Below are 20,736 nucleotides of genomic sequence, written 5' to 3'. Positions count from 1 at the left end.
GGACTAGAATAAAATGGCTAGTGAAGGAGAAAGTCATCCACTTATTATATCAAGATTCACATGAGAAGTTCAGCTTACGAAATTTTTGCGTTAGCTTGTCATCAATAACTTTCCATGGTGGTGAGAAATTTCCTAACTTTGATAATAAATTCTTGTACATTGTTTAGATCTTTGGAATAATGACAAGTTCATGTATTTTCTATAGAAATTGTGAGAGTAAAAATCTCCTAAATCACATCTCACAAACTTTGGAGATCAGGAGGTATTCTGCCAATATAATTTACTAGAAAAGGCTTGCTAGATCTAATAAATTCTAGTCCTTACCAAATTAACTAAATGGTCTCACATCCTTTTAAGTAAGTTCTTAATTGGATTGCTCTTAGAGTCACATTATTTTCTATTGGTTTGCCTATTTGTAACACAAATATTGATAATTGTCCGTTTTTACTGAACAACTTGTTGAAATAAAAAAAAGGGAAGATAGGACAAGAAATCTCTTGAAACAAATGGATGAGATTAAAGAACATTACATTGCTTTAGAAATTTGTAAGTCGCAATTGTACTTTTGTATCATTTGTTTCATGTATTTCTATAGTTGTGTCAATTTCATGTTTTATTTTTCTTGGTTTCGTAGGTGATCTGGCTACAAAGTTTGAAAGTTAAGTACACAAACAACAACATGACTATAGAAATGGAGAAAATATTAAGAATTTTGAAGAATAAACTATTAGATCATTTGCTTCACAAACTTAGGCCTCATCATGCCACTATGACATCATAAACTTACTGTAATGATAAGAGGAATGTGAAGCTGACAAGGTAGCAATGTAAGCAAAGGAAATCTACTGAAGCAACATGTGATCAGTTCTGACAATGGTAAGATATTTCCAAATGGATAAAAATTCTTGTAAATATTAAGATCTTTGTGATGATGACAAAGCTTATGTGTTTTCAACAGGATTAAAGAAAGCCAAAAAAATAAAACCTCAAAAATCTCATCTCTTCAACTTGTGCAGATCAAGAATTTTCTCTGCGTGTATATTTTGTCAGAGAAGACTTGTTAGATATGATAATCTCAAGTCTTACCAGATCAACTGAACAATTTCAAAACTTTAAGTAATTTCTTAATACAAATGACCTCAAAGTTGTGTTATTTTATGTTTATTTGTCTAGTAGCAACTCAAGTATTGATATTTGTCTTTTATTAATTAATACTTTGGAGAGAGAAACAAAAGGGAAGTCAAAGTAATTTCAACATGATACATGACAAGAATTTTTTTGAATAAACTTGATAAGATTAAAAGACCTGACTCACCCACTATTTTCTTGTTCATAAAATTGGAAGTTGTAACTCTAATTGTTGTATGAACTTTTTTACCTGTTCTTTCAGTTCTGTCTATTTCATATTGTATTTCCTTCTTTTTGCAAATTAGCCAGGCACACAATCAGAAAATTTAAGTTCGCTAACACGAAACAGCTAGTGACTTGGAGAAAATCTAAAAACGGTTAATGCCACAAACCACTAGATCATTGCTTCACAGATTTGGGGCTTCATCATGTCACCATGTCAAAAAATGCGGTGTCAGGGTGTTACAGACCTGGAGTTCTGTTTTGAAGCTGCTGTTCACTGCTGCTGGATTAGTGGTATCATGATGTTTGCTTGAGGTTTTAATGTGTTTAGGGATGAAATAGATGCTGAAGATGTGGTGCTGCGTTGGCTCTTCCTTGCTGCTGCACTCCTGTTATTGGACTAGTACTAGAACAAGAAATCTGGAATTTAGGTATTATAGGTACTGTTGTATTGAATGATAAATGTACTTAAATATCATGACAATATTTGTATTGAAAAGATTTTCTAGAATTACAATAAAGGTTCAATTGATCCGTCTTGCAGTTATTTACATTGGAATTAACATAGATTCAAGAAACACCAAAGACTTAAACAAACAGACTAATCCTCTAGTTTTCAAGAGACTGGAACTCTCCCTCATCTTCCTTCTCAACAGTTTTCTTCTCTTAATTTTTGTTGGATCCTTCCTTTCTCCTTTTATACTCATTACAGTCGAGCCTTCTCATAGATTGTCACGTTCTCTCTCCAAATTTGGTGGTCCTTGCTGCTGTGAAATTGACATCTGCTCCACTCCTTTGCTGTCATGTGTGTTCGTTGTCCTAAATAATCCTTCCTCTTCTTGATTGTTTTGCATTTGGTGTCTGATCCTGCAGGAATTGTAAGCATAGGCCCTAACAGTCTCCCTATCAAAAGAAAATTGAAAATTTCTTTGAAGTAAATGTAGCATGCATCATACGTTTAGAGAGTTTTCACTTTTGCAACTCATATATATATATAGCATATTTTTGTTGAACCTCTCCAAACCCCTTATATATAGATTATATGATACATGGTTTATAGTGACTTCCTAATAGAGAGACAGCTGCAACAGAAAACTCGCAAGGGCTGGAAAAACCTTTCCAAACCATTTTGTTGATTCAATTCGGTAAGCAAACACCCTCGATTTTTTTGATTTTAATTTTTATATAAAAATTTCATTGCACCATTTCAAGTTAAGTTAGAGGTTGATTTTTAAATAACTATGCAGGATTTTCTTAATATTAGAGATTGATTCATTAGTATTAAAATGTTAATTATTCTAATATATATATATATATATATATATATATATAGGTTAATTAATGTTATGTGATAGAGTTTAGGCCTGAGTTCGGCTTTTTTTTTGTTTTTACTGTTTAAGTTATAGCCCATCCTAATCCATGGGCCTATAATTAAAAGTAAGGATGAATTTGCCATAATATAAAACTATAGATATTAAATGTGAATCCCTTATAGTTGTTGGATTTACAATTTTGTGCTCATTAACTATCTTTTAAAAAAAATACAAGATATTTGAATGATCATGAGGCTCCAAAAATAACTTCAAACAACAAAATATTCCCAATTTTGAAAATACAAAAAAATATTGCAATAAACCTAAATAATTTTAAATAATTTGTGCAGGTGACCCCGACTGTGTTGAGGCTCTCCTCATAAATCATTCATGTATTGCTAGAGAAATGGCTTTGTTGATTCAAGTAATGATATAGTTCTTTTTGAATTTATTACTTCAATAGGTGGCTCAAATTTGTATTTATAGTTCGAGTTTATTACTTATTTATAAACAATATTGTTTTATCAATGAATCACAAATTTAAATAACGAATTCTAATTATAAATTCGAGTTATTGATTTAAACTATGAATTCAAATTGAATTTGAGTTAAATTATTCGAATCAAACTTAAACTATCTTTAATTTTAACCCAGCTATATTCGGGTTTTTTTGTCATAGATTTATATGCTTTGACTACTTTTGATACTCTAAACAGAGTTGATGATGCAACCAGCAACAACAAGTACAACTTAAATTGACTTCAAGTTGTCTTTTCACTTCATTTTGACAATCCATAATCACACTTTTTATTTAGTTATATTATACTGGTAATTAACAGACGGTATTAATAAGTTATTATTTATAATTATGGGGATCAATTAAAATTGGTTGTACTATTTTTTAATATTCTATTCAACTTTGGTGTAATGACTATAGTACCCTTTTACATAGGCTTCTCTTCTAATTTCTAGAACAATAAAATTACGAAGACTTAAAATGAGAACCAAATTGGGTATAATTGGTAATGAGTCATTATGTTAATTTTATTATTTTAAATTAAAAATAAAATAACATTTAATTACATATTGATATATCACTATTGGATACTAAACATTATTTTTTCTAGAATTGATTCAATATAGCATGTTTAAATATTTTGTAACTCTACTTTTGATCCATACAAATTAATACAATAACATATAATTAAATAATTTTAAAGTGAGGAAAAAAAATAAACAATTGCATTACTTAATCATATATTACTAAATTAATTTGTATAAATAAATTAGCAAAAAAGTTTATAGATATAATTGTACTCTTATACTATAATTATGAATGTAGCTTAAGTTTGATGAGGTGATTTTATGCTAATTTTAAAATTTACTTGTATAGTTACAATTAAATGTATCTATGCATGCTTAGAGGAATTTTGGTGGGAAAGGGAAAATTATGGATTCTATATTAATAGCAAGAGACAGAGGGTATATAAATAATTTATATTGATCAACTGATATATAATTATCATATATCTAAATAATTTTAAATTAAAAATAAAAATAAAAATGGACAATCTCAATATAATTTTGTTAAAATTTCTAAATAAGAAATTATCTGAAAATTGAATAAGTGTTAACCCAACTTTTTTACCTCCATTCGGTGATATTTAAGTAAGTTGAGCTTTACAGTAATCATTCTGAATTTGAATCAAGCTTGGAGCTGACTCTTATTCAAGTTTACTTTCAATCGACTCCTACTTGTGGCCGTAGTCCAAGGATCTCTACTTACCCGAAAAACACAAAATTCACATAAACGAAAACAAAAAGAAAAAACAATAGCAACCTCGAAATGGAGGAGGAGGTGCTGCGGCCCGGCAGGCAGACACGGAGATGGCAGAGGCGCCATCGGACCATCAGCAGCCACTGCTACCTTGAGCCATGGGGGATAATTTATTCAGTACAACATATTTGGGAACATGTTTGAAGTGACGACGAAGTATAAGCCGCCTATTCTGCCCATCGAGAAGGGTGCATACGGCATCGTTTGGTACTCTCTCACTTACTCACTTGTCTCAGTCAGTCTCAGTGTTGTTAAAGAGTCTTTTTTTAGCACTTGTGTTTTTTTTGTTCCGATGTGTTTTGATTTATGAATGTGAGTTTTATGTGGATTTTGATGGTTTGTGGAGGTTGTGTTGTGGGGTTTTTATTATATAGTGAAAATTTATATTTTTACGTTGGTGGGTGTAGATTTTTTATTAAGGTATTTGGAGCTGTTATCTGTTGAAGATAAGTTAAATGTGTGGCTATTTTCTTCAATATAAGCTAAGAAGAAGAAAGAGATTATTTTAAAAGGTAAAAAATTATCAAAACTGATTTTTTTGTGTATTAGCTTTTAGAAACAAGTAGTTCGATGGAATTTACACTTCTGTTTATAGGAATTTGTAGACATTTCTTTGAAGAGAAATGAGCAATATGAAGATTGAATTTGTAGAGTGGGTAAAGGAGTGCTGCTAGTTGGAATTGCAAATCTTTCGGTAAAAGTTAGGCTGTTTTAAGTGAGTGAGTGTGCATGTAGTTCTGTTTGTGGATGGCATGTTTTCTGGTTCTTTATGGATTTGAGTTTTATATGTAATGAGGTTGTTTGGAGTGTTTCCTTTTCTTTTTTCTTTTCGTTGGGAAATGTATTGAGTAATTTCTATTGGCTATTTATTAGTTCAGTGTTGAATTCGGAGACAAATGAGCATGTAGCAATAAAGAAGATAGCAAGTGCATTTGATAATAAGATTGATGCAAAGAGGACTCTTCGTGAGATCAAGTTGCTTCGACACATGGATCATGAAAATGTCATTGAGTGATAATGGCTGATTCCTTTTTTTTTTTTGGGTGGCTTCAGTTATAAGAAGCAAAGATTTTCCAGAATTACAATAAAAGTTCTATTGATCCATCTTGTAGTTCTTTACATTGGAATTAACATAGATTCAAGATACAGAAAAGACTCAATCAAACAGACTAATCCCTTCAGCTTTGAGAGGCTGGAACTCTTCTCTTCTTCCTTCTCAATAATTTTCTTCTTTGAATTCTTTTTGGCTCCTTCCCTTCCCTTCTCCTTTTATCCTCATAACAGTCAAGCCGTCCCATGGATCGCCACTCCCTCTCCAAATTTGGTGGTCCTTGCTGATGTGAAATTTTCATCTGCTCCACTCCTTTGCCTTGCCATGTGTGTTTGTTGTCCCAAGTGGTCCTTCTCCTCTTGATTGTTTTGCATTTGGTGTCTCATCTTGCAGGAATTGTAAGCATAGGCCCTAACAGTCTCCCTACCAAAAGAAACAAATTAAAGTACACAATAATATTTGATTGAGGAATTAAAAGCAGAAGAAGAAAGAATGCAGATTTTAAAGAGAGATTGCAACAACCCTTTTTACTTTTCTCTTATTTGTCTAATGCTTCTTGTTATAGGAAAAAACTGGATAAACTCGTAAGAAAATTTGATAATTTCTTTGAGAACATAATAACTCAACAAAGCAATAACTTGTGTGAATATTCTCACCAATTTGAGGTTTCCTAAGACACTGACATCCATTCTCTAATTTATTTGGCTCTGTATTTGAGATGTTCAAAACAAAAGTCTACATACCGAAGAAGGTGTTCTAGAGCATACAGTTTCATTCCAGGCCAGCAAAATAAACTATAGCAATTGTCCACGTTTTACGTCTCCCAAAAATGTTAACATTCCTTTTACCCACATGATCACCAGAAAAACGAAACGACATGGCAGCCTAGCCTCAGTATGTTGAACAGCAGCCCCTAAGTCACTAACAGCAGCCTCCAAAGCATGAGCAGCCATCTGAAGATTACATATAATACTTAAATTCGGTTGGATAACGTTCTGTTGTGGGTGGCACTTCAGACAAAATAAACGTATTGCTGGACCACCCAGCAACACTATGGCAGCCCATAAGAGAAGTATTGTGATGTCTATCAGTTCTTCCATATACTGCTTATCTGCACTAACCAAAGCTAGAATATATTTATGATATAACGACCACAACAAAGTAACAAATGAAGTCAAAAATAGGTTTTATATATATAAACACAGCAACAAACTGACAAAGAGTTCAAACAGTAACCTTGAGTGTGTCGACGAAGTTGGAGAATGAAGAGAGAGACAAAGGCGGAAAGAGACAGCAGGTTGAAAGAGACAGAGGTGGAGACGGTGGAAGAACTTGGTTTCCGAAGATAAGAGGCCAGCAAAGAGACAGAGCTGGAGACGGTGGAAGGATTTGGAGAATGAAGGCTGTCGAGTCTTTTTTTTTTTTTGCAGAGACAATGCAGAAAAAAAAAATGAACACAGAAACGCGAGAAGCAATAGGCTGTAGAAGATTTTCAATGCTCAAGACAGAATTAAAGGGGTCTCCAATTGTGACATTCTTGACAACACAAAATTCTGAAAATTATGTAAATATAATGAAGATTATTTAACAGTTATTTAGTGGTTCAAATTAAACTCAACTTTGACTTGCAAGAAGCATGGAGTTGAATCATCTTTACTTTTAACTTTGACTCGATTTTAAAAATAAATCGACTATCTCAATTTAAACTTAAATTTGAATTGAGTCAATTTTCAAGATCAAATTAATTCAATTTAAGTTTAATCATACTAGTAACGATGAACTTTTAAATTTAATCATTAAAAGTATACATCTTTTTAATTTTATTGAAAGTATAAATAATTAATTATTAAAATAATAATAAAATCTCTTATTAATTTTTTCTCATTAAAGAATCTTTTTTTTTTGGGTAGTGGTCTTACCATGGTTTTAAAAATCGGACCGGACCGGTCGGTTGATCCGTGAACCGGTACTGTAGCCGGGTCCTGTTGAAGGCAAAACCGTTTTGGAATAGAAATCGGATTGGACCGCGGTGAACCGCCGGTTCTCTCCTGAACCGCGGTCCAACCCGGTCCATGCAGGAACCGGTTCAAGGCTGCATATAAAGTTTTATGCGTAAAACACTGTTTTCCTCTTCCTTGCAGTGCACGCAGACGCAGTCCTCAGTTGCTGCAGCCGACGACTTCCGACGACGACTTCCTGTTCCTTGCCGAAGACAGTTTAAATACGGCTGCCAACGAGGACGCTGCCGTTGAGGGGTGTCGGTTTGCAGGCTTACAAGGCAGCAGTTTGTTTCACGGCTGTATTTGTAGCACTCTGTTTTCCAAACAATTCATTTGTATATAATGCCTAAAGTCCATATTCTTTAACATTCAATTCCCAATCCGCCGGCCAATCACTCCCAACCGTCCATTGTTCGTCGACGCCGAACGTTTTGAAGAAAATGAGTTGTGCTTGGGGCTATCGGGAAGTGGCCGGCGGTCGTGGTGGCAAAAGTGAGATAGCCAAGAGCAGTGGGAGGAGAGGCCTTTCGGAGACGGAGGTTGACTTGAAGTTTAATTTGTTAACGAAAGAGTCGTCGTAGTCGGTTGTGATTGATGTTGATGTTGTGGAGAAGATGAAGGAGAAGACTAATGTTTCAAAGCCACCGGCGAAGTAAGTTCTTCTGCATATATTAGATTAAACAAATATTATTTGTTTCAAAGATCAGTCAATATTATTTGATGTGGAATTGAATATTATTTATTTAATAATTATTATGTTAGTTGGTTGATTTTATATTTTATTTAATGTATATATTAGATTTTTGACTTGGTTGAGTGTTCAATAATTCATAGTGCATATGTTTGTAGAATTGGATTTGTTTAATTTAATGCATATATTTTGTTTTGATGCAAAATTAGTTGTTATTACAATATTTAACTTTGATTGCATATATTAGATTTTTGATGCAAAGTTAGTTTTTCTTCTTTCCCATTTCCGAATGAATGAAAATATATATGAAAGAGAGATGTTGGGGATTATAATAGAGATTAATGGTGGTTCTTTCTTCTTTCTTCTCTTTTCTATGTTCAAAGGAAAGAGTTTTAATTAATAAGGGCGTTCACTTTATTCTCTCTTAACATATAAAAATTAAAGAGTATTTATATGGGAAGCAGTAAGTAAAACAACAACGTACACATATAAATTTTATGATTAAATTATAATTCAACCGGTTCAAACGGTTCAACCGACCGGTTCAAACGGTTCAACCGGTCTGACCAAAACCAGTACTTAAAATGGTTTTTATTCCGGTCCGGTTTTGAAAACCTTGGTTCTTACCACGAATCCTTGTTTCCAGAATGAACATTAAATTGGAGTTGATTATTGGTAACGCTGCCATCCCACAGCTTTTACCATAGGCACACAGTTGGAAAATTTAAGTTCACTAACACGAAACAGCTAGTGACGTGGAGAAAATCTAAAAACGGTTAATGCCACAAACCACTAGATCATTGCTTCACAGATTTGGGGCTTCATCATGTCACCATGTCAAAAAATGCAGTGGCAGGGTGTTACAGACCTGGACTTCTGTCTTGAAGCTGCTCTTCACTGCTGCTGGATTAGTGGTATCATGATGTTTGCTTGAGATTTTAATGTGTTTAGGGATGAAATTGATGCTGAAGGTGTGGTGCTGGGTTGGCTCATCCTTGCTGCTGCACTCCTGTTATTGAACCATTTCAAGTTAAGTTAGAGGTTGATTTTTAAATAACCATATAGGATTTTCTTAATATTAGAGATTGATTCATTAGTATTAAAATGTTAACTATTCTAATATAATATAATATATATATAGGTTAATTAATGTTATGTTATAGAGTTTAGGCCTAAGTTCGGCTTTTTTTTTTTTTTCAATTTTACTTTTTAAGATTCAAGCCCATCGTAATCGATGGCCCTATAATTAAAAGTAAGGACGAATTTGCCATAATATAAAACCATATATATTAAATTTAATCCCTTATAGTTGTTGGATTTACAATTTTGTGCTCATTAACCTAAATAATTTTAAATAACTTGTGCAGGCGAACCCAGCTATGCTTGAGGCTCTCCTTATAAATCATTCTTGTATTGCTAGAGAAATGGCTTTGTTGATTCAAGTAATGATGCATTTCTTTTTGAATTTATTACTTAAATAGGTGGGCCAGATTTGTATTTGTAGTTCTAATTTATTACTCATTTACAAATAATATTGTTTTTATTCATTATTATCGTTTTATCATTAAATCACAAATTTAAATCATGAATCTTAATTATAAATTCGAGTTACTAATTTAAACTATGAATTCAAGTTAAACTGAAGTTAAATATTTTTTGTTCGAATTGAACTCAAACTATCTTTAATTTTAACCTAACTATATTTGAATATTTTTGTCATAGATTTAAGTGTTTCAACTACTTTTAATGATCTAAACAGAGTTGATGATGCAACCAACAACAAGTAGTACAACTTAAATTGACTTCAAGTCATCTTTTTTCTCCAATTTCTCCTTTGTTTCTATGATCCACAATCACACTTTTTATTTAGTTATATCTTACAGGTAATTAACATGCAGCATTAATAAGTTATTATTTATAATTATGGGGGTCAATATAATTGGTTATACTATTTTTTAATATTCTATTCAACTTTGGTGTAACGACTGTAATGCCCTTGTACATAGGCTTCCCTTCCAATTTCTAGAACAATAGAACTACGGGACTTAAAATGAGAATCAAATTAAATATAAATGATGAATTAAAAATAAAATAACATTTAATCATAATTTATTTTTACAAATTAATGTAATAATATATAATAAAATGATTTTAAAGTAAGAAAAAAAAGAGTAAATAATTACATTACTTAATTATATATTACTAGATTAATTTGTATAAATAAATTAGTAAAAAATGTTTACATATATAATTGCATTCTTATACTATAATTATGGATGTAGCTTAAGTTCAATGAGGTGATTTTATGCTATGTGAGGGGAAATTTTATATATCTTAATTTTAAAATTTACTTATATAGTTACAATTACATCTAACATGCTTGGGGAAAATTTGGTGGGAAAGGGAAAATTATGGATGCTATATTAATAGAAAAAGATAGAGGGTATATAAATAATTTTATTCTAAAATTTTTTACTAATAAATAAAAATACAAATATTGATCGATTGATATATATTTAAATAATTTTAAATTAAAAATTATTATATATATAATTATTATATATTATATATTTAAATATTAATCATTTTATTCTAAAATTAAATTATTTAAATAAGTTGAGCTTTAAAGCCATCACTCTGAATTCGAATCAAGCTTAAAGCTGACTCTTACTCAAGTTTAATTTCAATCGACTCCTACTTGTAGCCATAGTCCATGGATCTCTGCTTACCCGCAAAACACAAAATTCACATAAACGAAAACAAAAGGAAAAGACAATAGCAACGTCGAAATGGAGGGAGGGGGAGGTGCTGCGGCCTAGCAGGTAGACACGGAGATGGCAGAGGCGCCATCGGACCGTCAGCAGCCATCGGCGGCTGCTCAGGCGGCGGGGATCGAGAACATCCCGACTACGTTGAGCCACGGGGGATGATTTATTCAGTACAACATATTTGGGAACATATTTGAAGTGACGACGAAGTATAAGCCACCTATTCTGCCCATCGGGAGGGGCGCATAAGGCATCATTTGGTACTCTCTCACTGACTCACTTTTCTCAGTGTTATAGATTTATATTTTCGAACCCAAAGATAATCCGATCCGAACAATATAAACGCGAAAAACAGGAAAAAATAGAATAACACGATTTACTTGGTTCGGATCTTGTAAACGAAATCCTACATCCAAGGTAGAGGTGTTCTTCTAGTTAAATCCACTAATATCAAGTTCGATTTACAATATACAAACACACGGATCTCTCACTGTACATCAAACAATATACAAGCAAATACACGACAATACAAAGTCAAAAAGAACCTGACTTCACCGTAGAGACTCCGTCGGTCGAACTCTAAGAGCAAACTCAGCCACACAGCAGCCACAAGAAGCCACAAGACGCATAAACCAGAGAAAGAAATACACAGCAGCTCACGCCTCACTTTCTCTCTGTCTCTATTCTTTAGTCGGCCAAAAACATGTTTATATACTTAGGTCAACACAAGTGCATGCCCAACAAGTTTACCAAACTGCCCTCACTTATAAATGAAAAGACCCATGCATTCTTAAGCTCTAATTACGCTACTACGCTTATAGTTTTTAAACAAATATTACACTCAGTCAGTCTCAGTGTTGTTAAAGAGTCTTTTTTTAGCACCTGAATTTTTTTTGTTTCGATGTGTTTTGATTTATGAATGTGAGTTTTATGTGGATTTTGATGGTTTGTGAAGGTCGTGTTGTGGGTTTTTATTATGTAGTGAAATTTTATATTTTTATGTTGGTGGGTATAGATTTTTTATTAAGGTATTTGGAGCTGTTACATGTTGAAGATAAGTTAATTGTGTGGCAATTTTCTTCAACATAAGCTAAGAAGAAGAAAGAGATTATTTTAAATGGTAAAAGATCATCAAAACTGATTTTTTTTTGTGTAATAGCTTTTAGAAACAAGTAGTTTGATGGAAGTTACACTTCTGTTTATAGGAATTTGTAGCCATTTCTTTGAAGAGAAATGAGCAATATGAAGATTGAGTTTGTAGAGTGGGTAAAGGAGTGCTGCTAGTTGGAATTGCGAATCTTTCGGTAAAAGTTAGGCTGTTTTAAGTGAGTGAGTGTGCATGTAGTTCTGTTTGTGGATGGCATGTTTTCTGGTTCTTTATGGATTTGAGTTTTATATGTAATGAGGTTGTTTGGAGTGTTTCCTTTTCTTTTTTCTTTTCGTTGGGAAATGTATTGAATAATTTCTATTGGCTGTTTATTAGTTTAGCGTTGAATTCGGAGACAAATGAGCATGTAGCAATAAAGAAGATAGCAAGTGCATCTGATAAGAAGATTGATGCAAAGAGGACTCTTCGTGAGATCAAGTTGCTTCGACACATAGATCATGAAAATGTCATTGAGTGATAATTGCTGATTCCTTTTTTTTTTTTGGTGGCTTCAGTTATAAGAAGCAACATATTGGATGAATGGTGTTTTGATTTTATTTTTCTGTTATGAAGTCAAATGCCAGTGGACTTGTTTTTGTTTCAACGTTACAATATTGTAAAGCTTGTATAATTGAGTTGGTTAGCGGTCTTATAGGTCGCATGGACATGTGCTTATATTTTTATTTGCCCAAGATGTGAAATTGACAACATTACAATATTGTGGTTAATTATTTGCATGATCATATGTACATATGGCTAATTGTATAGGAATTTGGTGAACATCTATAAGCCATTAATTTGAGAAAAGTATTTAACTGGTTGGATTATGTTGGTAAGTGGTTATGGAGATCTGTTCTTGAGAGAAAGCATTTTTAGGAACTATGTATTTAAAAATATAGTGTAGGCAGAAGAGATTGGACTTATAGTTTTGTTTGAAGCACTCAAGGGTTAGTTTATGGAGTGGAATTACTGGTGGTTAGGAGGCTTTTATAGAAGAGATATCTTTTATTATGAAACATGGGAGAAGGTTGATTTACCATGGTATCTTTTGAGAATAGGAGTTTTTGACTTCTAATTTTGCATATTTGTGCACATTGTTGATGGTCGTTCGAGCTTCTTAGTTGTTTATATTTATGTTTTGCTTCAATATTGAAAATTAAGAGAAAGTTACGTCCAATGGCATTATTTCAAAAATGACCCCAAAGTTATAATTTTTTTAAACCCCACCTTGTTTCACTCCTCACATACTTGACCTTCTGTCTCTAGCAGCTGAAGGCTGCACTGCAGTCAATATGTTGTTATCAATTTAGAGTTCAAAACCCAACAACAATTAAAAAAAATCAGAAATGGAAGAAAAAAATAGAAATTTCAAAAACACTTAAAACATTTTCGTTTTCTGAAATATTTGATAAAGTGGTTGCTTAAACCTTTACAGTTATAATTTTTGAGAAGTTTCTGATAAAAATTAAGAAGCAAGCTTTGGTTTTTAACTGGAGGATGTAGTTAGACTTAAGCCAAATTTCAGAGGGTGTTGGATGCAATATTTGAAAAAGTTGTTGTGTTCAATATTTGATGTAAATATCATTGTTTTTCATTGGTGTGTGTGTACTTGTGTTGTTTGTTTGTGCAGGTGTGGTTCTTGGATTAATTTGGGGTCCTTCATGATGGAAAACAACCTTATCCTAGTGCAATTTCTACATGTTTGTATTCATATGTGAGTTTTAGCATTTGAGTGTTCTTGTTTTAGGCCATTATCGATCTTATAAAGATCTATGCTTTTGCATATATAAATAGATGTGATGATCATGCAGTATTGGCATGTTAAAGTGTATTTTCTTTCATTGTTATGTTTCATCCAATTGCATCACATCACATCACGTTAGTTTATATAAATTACTTTGAACATGTTTTTTGTATTTTTGGCACTATGGATGGTGAACAGTAATGCTATGTATAGACTTTTTGTACAAACATGTTCATTCATGCAGATAAGCAATCATGCAGTAGTGACTTATTGAATTGTTTTAGCTTTATTGTTTAGCCGAAGCATATTATTTCACATCAATTTGTAGGAGAACTTATGTATATAGTTATATTTTGTATGGATACTGATAATAGTTTGACAGTTTAAATTTTTGGGTTGTGTTTATTAGGTGGTGATAGTGATAGAGAGCTTGACTGTTTGTGGTTGTATGTTTGATAATAAGCTTTGGATGTGGACATGATGGGGAATGTCAACTTATTTTGTATATCAATCCTTGTAATGTTTAACTTTAGATTTTTAGGTTAGATAGTTTGACTATATAAATCATATGAGAGTGTATTGTTTTATGAATATCTCTTTTTGGGTGACAAGAGAAAAGCTAGCAACCACTGGTGCAAAAATGATGATCATAAGTAACTCTTCACGAGGTGCTTCAACCACAATGGAAAAGATAAAAAACCTTGGATTTGATACTTCTCTCTTTGCAGGAGGTATCACTATTGCATCTTCTAAGATTAAATATTAAGAAATCATTTATTCTCAATATGGATTAAAATTTTATATTGTTTAACTCTTCTGCTGAATTTTAATGTTTGCTCTTGGTTTGTAAAAGCATGTTCTTTGTTGTGTGAACTCTTAATTCATGAACGATTCTACATTGAGGATTGCCCAAACCTCAAATCCATTCCAGATCTTGGCAACTTCAAAGATTTATTAATTATAAAATGCCCAAAACTCAAATCCCTGCAAACCCTGCCATCCTCACTTCAGTTTTTATTTATTACAGATTGTCCACTGCTTATAAAACGATGGAAAAGTGTTAACGCGAAAATATTCCTCAAAGATTGCTCAAATTCCTAAAGTTTACATAGATGGCATATTCATCTATAATTCAAAGGAGTCACACGTTAATTTTTTTCATCTAATTTCAACAAAGGTTTGTAAAATATCTTGATGACACCTCTACTATTGTCCAGATTTTTACTTAATCCAACATCTTTTCTATTAATTTTGAAGTTATTAATCTCATTTGAACTTTGGCAGCTGATGGTCAACAAGAATCTCTCAATTACAGTTCGGCCAGGTAATTCATTTAACTTTAATCAACTTAACATAATACCTTGTATCTCTAGTTCTAATCCAACATTTCTAATTTCATAAATTTATTTGGTAACTCAAGAAACTTTCAGCTTAGGAAAATTCCAGTCTTTGGAATTCTAAATAAAGTAAATTCTTCATGTTCTTGCTTCCTGAGAGGATCTTTCAACAACAGATTTTTATAGCTTATTTAAGGAATCATTGTTTACTTACTTAATGTAAACGACACAATGCAGGACTGCTATGCTTAGATTCAATGTTGCAGAAATCATCGGAAAGGCTTAAAATTTTCCTTCTCTAACTTCATGTAAGCATATTAAACATTGTTTTTATATATCTAAAATTGTAAAATTATACATTTTCTACCTTACACTTGGATTTATATATGAAGTCCACCGATTGATGAGAGCAAAACCAAGTAATGGACTTCTATATATCCTGCTGAAGCAGAGCAACCAGTAAATTTACACCTTATGCAAATATGTGATAAATTCTTTCTGAATTTCTGTTTCCTCTTACGCAGACACTTATTCTTTCAATTTCTGAGAGGGTCATTGAATACAGATTAGATGATATTGTTACTTAATTTGTATGAGTTAAAGAGATTTTATGCAAATTTGATAATTTTGGCTTTTATTTTTATGCTTCTACAATTCAGAGCAGGAACGTGTAGAGGCCAGTGTTGAGTTATTTTTATTCTTGAATTGAATAATATATTTATAAATTGATCTTGTTCGGTTTTAGGTTTGTCAAAACTTTTAATATCTGAACTATTCTACAATTTTTATTTCTACTTTTTGTTGTTTAAAGAATAACTCATCTGCCTCGAGTTTAAACTTCATCAATTTTATTTTTACTTTTATCAGATATTTTACTAAAACAAAATTCTGAGCTATCAACAAGATTCTTAGATTGAAGTTTATTAAGGTACTTGTATGTTTCATGTTAATCTCATAGCTGGTTGAATTTAAATTTTATAACGTATAATTTAATTCAGTATTTTATTATTTTTTTTCCAGTAAGAAGCAAGTAAAAACTATTTCTCTAGTTTCAGAAGTAGAGTATGGCATTTTGATCTTACAAATTGAAAGTGGTTCCTCTGTTTCAAAACTTCTGTACTTTGTCATCTCATGGATTGTCTCAACTTTTGTGGCTCCAAGGTAATCAAAAGTAAGCAATACCTGCAATTTTTTGATAAAAACATAAGCTAAAGATCCTTGCTACTTTCTTTTCCAAATCTGGGTCTACTATTTTCCTTCTGATCCATTTTTCTTCAGGTGCCACTGTCTCCATCTTAGACAAACAACTGTTAGAACCTAATCCTGGCATGTCTAAGTTTTCCGGATCTAAACTTACTGCATGTCTGCTTGCTGAAATTCCAATACTGAGATTGTATCTTCTAGCTGTTGCAACGGTTAATCAAGCAGCATTTTTCCTGCTTGTGTGTATGGTATTTTTATTGTTATCTCATTGTTTTTGTTTATGGCATAGACATATTGTGAAATGCATCATTATTAATCTATGGTTTACACTTTATAGCTTATTTAAGGAATCATTATTTACTTTCTCTTTGCAAACAACACTATGCAGGATCCCACACTTAAATTAACATTGCAGAGATCGTTGTAGGGCTTAAAGTTTTCCTCCTCCAACTTCATGTAAGCATATTTAAACTTTCAACAAGATCAAAAGTTATTTCTGCTTCACACACCTAATTGCATATTATGTACCCTACTCTTGCATTTGCATATAGAGTCCACCAGATGGTGAGAAAAACAAAGTAATAGACCTCTATATATCCTGCTAAAGCAGTACAACCAGTCAATACTCATATAACAGAGCACATGAGATACTCTTTCTCGATTCTTTTACGTAGTCTTATTTATACATGTTCCCACCATCATTACACTTTTATTTCAGGAAAGCATGTCTCCTTAATTTGAATGTTTTAATATACAATGTGAATACTGGAAGAATTTCGAGATGCAATCGACTCAACTTTTAAGAGAGTCCCATGTCACCTTTGATAAAAGACTCGAATAAGATGTTCAGCTTATGACATTTTTGCAATAGCTTGTGATCAATCAGTTTCTATGGTGGTAAGGCATTTCGAACGTTGATAACATATTCTTGTACATTTTTGAGATATTTGAAATAATGAAAAGTTCACGTCTTTTCTATAGAAACTGTGAGGGTAAAAATTTCTAGAATCACATCTTACAAACTTTGAAGATCAGAAGGTGTTTTGCATATATAATTTTGCATATATAATTCACCATAAAAGGATTGCTACATCTGATAAGTTTAAGTCCTTACTAGATCAACTAAACGGTCTCACATCCCTTAAGTAAGTTCATAATGGGATTGCTCTCAAAGGCACGCAATATTTACACTTGTCCCTTGTTACTCGACAACTTATTGAAATAAAGAAAAGTAAAGACCGGACAAGAAATCTCCTGAAGCAAATAGATGAGATTAAAGAACATTACCTCACTTTAGAAATTTGTAATATTGATCTTTAGGACAACTTGTTGAAATTGTACTCTTGTATCATTTGTTTCATGTATTTCTACAATTGTGTCAATTTCATGATTCATTTTTCTTGGTTTTGCAGGTGATCTGGCTATAGGGTTTGAAAGTTAAGTACACAAACAGTAACACGGCTACAGAAATGGAGGAATTTGCTTTCTGCTTGGATGTTCGAAGCCTTGTTTTGTGCAGATGTTGGTTCTTCCTGTCTGCATGTTAGAAGACTTTGCTGCTACATCCAGGTTTATGGCTTTCTTGGAGCAAGATGATTACTTTCCCTACTGTTCCTTCACGAATGTGTCTGAATTTATGACTGCCTTTTCGCTTCTGGAGGAATTTTCCGCTGCTGAACTGGTAGTTCTTGTTGGTTTGCTCTTAGCTGGTGCCATGACTAAGCAAGATGATGTTGTTTAATTTCCTCTACAATTCTGGTCCAGCTACAATCAGTTTGCAGTTTCTTTTTCTCGCTGTGCAATATTATTTTTTGCCTTTCAGTTTGGATGGTCTCTTTTTGCTGTTTTGTGTTTGAAGTTGACTGCTTGGTGCCGAGGAGTCCTTCTATTTTCATAAATTTATTGGTAACCGAAGAAACTTTTTCAGCTTAGGAATATTCCAATATTTGGGATTCTAGATAAAGTAAATTCTTCATTTCTTGTTTCATTTTTCAATTCCTGAGAGGACCTTTCAACAACTGATTAGATAATCTTATGATTTGTTTTCTTGTGAGTTTTGAATTCAGGGGAGGAACATTTAGAGGCAGAAGTTGAAATATTCTCCGTCTAATTGATTTGAAGCTTATCTCATGCAATTTAGGTTTGTCATCTTGTTTAAGAGATTTTCATAGCTTATTTAAGGAATTATTGTTTACTTACTCAATATAAACAACACAATGCAAGACCCCCTATATGCGTGGATTCAACGTTGCAAGAATCATTAGAAAGGCTTAAAATTTTCCTTCTCTAACTTCATGTAAGCATATTCAACACTGTTTTTATACATATAAACTTGTAAAAAATGATGATCCCAAATCATTTCTGTTTCAATTGATTTATTTATGTAGTCCACCAAATGATGAGAGCAAAACCAAGTAATAGACTTCTATATATCCTACTGAAGCAGAGCAACCAGTATACTTTCATCTTATAATCTAAGTTATTATCATGTCATTTCTGCAGCAGCATGTGATCAGTTCCTATAGTGGTAAGACATTTCTAAATAAAATACAACTTTGAACTTGGACAAATTCTAGTTTCTGGAATTCTTCATACAACTAAATTCTTCATGTTCTTGTTTCATTTTTCAACTCCTAAGAGGGTCATTGAATAAGAGGTTAGATGATATTATTGCTTAATTTGTGTGAGTTTAAAGATTTAATTTTGGCTTATAATTCTATGCTTCTACAATTCAGGGTAGTAACGTGTGGAGGCAAGTGTTAATCAAACTTCCTTCTTAAATTGAGTAACTGATTTAAAACTTGATCTCGTTCAATTTCAGGTCTGTTAAAACTTTTAACATCTAAACCATTCTATGATTTTTATCTGTACATTTTGTTGTTTTGAAAATAACTCCTCTGTCTCGAGTTTAAATTTCGTTAACTTTATTTTTACTTTTATCATGTCGTTTGATTAGAATAAAATTTTGAGTTGTTAACAAGATTTTTAGATTGGAGTTTTTAAAGGTATTTGTAATGTTTCATGTCAATCTATGGTTGAATTTAAATTTTAGTATGAGTAATTTAATTTAGTATTTTATCATTTTTTTCCAGCAAGAAGCAAGCAAAAATTATTGCTCTAGTTTCAGAAGTAGAGAATGGCATTTTGATGACAGAGTACTTACAAACTGAAAGTGGTTCCTCTATTCCAAAACTTCTCTACTTTGTCTTCTCATTGATTCTCTCAACTCTTGTGGTTCCAAGGTAATCAAAAGTAAGCAATACCTGCAATTTTTCCGTAAAAACATCTGCTAAAGATCCTTACTACTTTCTTCTCCAAATCTGGGTTCCTTCTGATATATTTTTCTTCAGGTGCCACTGGCAACCTTGCTGAAATTACAATACAGCTGTTGCAACGGTTAATCAAGTTGCATTTTTCTGCTTGTGTATGTAGTTTTTTTATTGTTATCTCATTGTTTTTGTTTTGGGCAAAAAAATATTTTGAAATGCATCTTTATTAATCTATGGTTTACTTTTAATAGCTTATTTCAGATATCATTATTTACTTTCTCTATGCAAACAACACTCTGCAGGATCCCACACTTGAATTAACATTGCAGATATAGTTGGGGGACTTAAAGTTTTCCATCTCCAACTTCATGTAAGCATATTTAAACTTTCAAAAAGATCAAATGTCATTTCTGCCTCACAAATATAATTGCATATTATGTACCCTACTCTTGGATTTGCATAGGGACTCCACCAAATGGTGAGAGAAAACCAAGTAATGGACCTTTATATATTCTGCTAAAGCAGTACAACCAGTTAGTGTTCATCTAAAGAAGCATGTGAGATATTCTTTTTTGATCCTTTTATGTAGGCTTAATCTTACATGAAATCCACATAACTACAAGAGAGTTACGTGCCACTTTGAATGAAAGACTCAAATAAGATGGTCAACTTATGACATTTTTGTAGTAACTTGTGAGCAATCAGTTTCTATAGTGGTAAGACATTTTCAACTTTGATATCAAATTCTTATACATTTTTTAGATCTTTGAAATAATAATAAGTTCATGTCTTTTCTGTAGAAACTGCAAGGGTAAAAATCTCTAAAATCACATCTCACAAACTTTGAGATCAAGAGGTGTTCTGCTTATATAATTTACAAGATTTGATAAGTTCTTGTCCTTACTAGATTAAATAAACAGTCTTTTATCCTTTAAGTTTTTAATAGGATTTCTCTCAAAGTCACATTTTTTTCTATTGGTTAGCATATTTGCAATACTAATATTGATATTTGTCCCTTGTTACTCG

General features: G+C 32.2%; 2 protein-coding genes across 11 annotated transcripts in view; both read left to right on the top strand.

The window, feature by feature from the left end:
- Positions 1-5,604, top strand: part of LOC123220656 (mitogen-activated protein kinase homolog D5-like) — a 49,702-nt gene extending 44,098 nt beyond the window's left edge. Inside the window, exon 2 of the mRNA XM_044643218.1 lies at positions 5,374-5,604. Within this exon, the coding sequence (XP_044499153.1) occupies positions 5,374-5,515 (142 nt within the window). The 3' untranslated portion in view covers positions 5,516-5,604. The remainder of the gene's footprint in view (positions 1-5,373) is intronic.
- The window catches only part of LOC123220609 (putative disease resistance protein At3g14460), a 142,180-nt gene that overhangs the window by 21,834 nt on the left and 99,610 nt on the right, over positions 1-20,736 (top strand). Inside the window, exons 3-7 of one of the 10 annotated variants that reach the window (XM_044643051.1) lie at positions 15,476-15,546; positions 16,106-16,166; positions 16,259-16,680; positions 16,830-16,897; positions 17,854-18,497. The gene's annotated coding sequence lies outside the window, so the exon portion shown is untranslated. Of the gene's footprint in view, positions 1-15,475; positions 15,547-16,105; positions 16,167-16,258; positions 16,792-16,829; positions 16,898-17,159; positions 17,179-17,853; positions 18,498-20,736 lie in introns of those variants that run through there. The other 9 variants (XM_044643048.1, XM_044643046.1, XM_044643053.1 and 6 more) reach the window with 9 other exon arrangements.

This window comes from Mangifera indica, chromosome 7 (genome assembly GCF_011075055.1).
Source record: "Mangifera indica cultivar Alphonso chromosome 7, CATAS_Mindica_2.1, whole genome shotgun sequence".
NCBI lineage: Eukaryota > Viridiplantae > Streptophyta > Magnoliopsida > Sapindales > Anacardiaceae > Mangifera > Mangifera indica.
The sequence above is the reverse complement of the archived record's forward strand: the minus strand, read 5'-3'. Positions and strand labels throughout refer to the sequence as shown.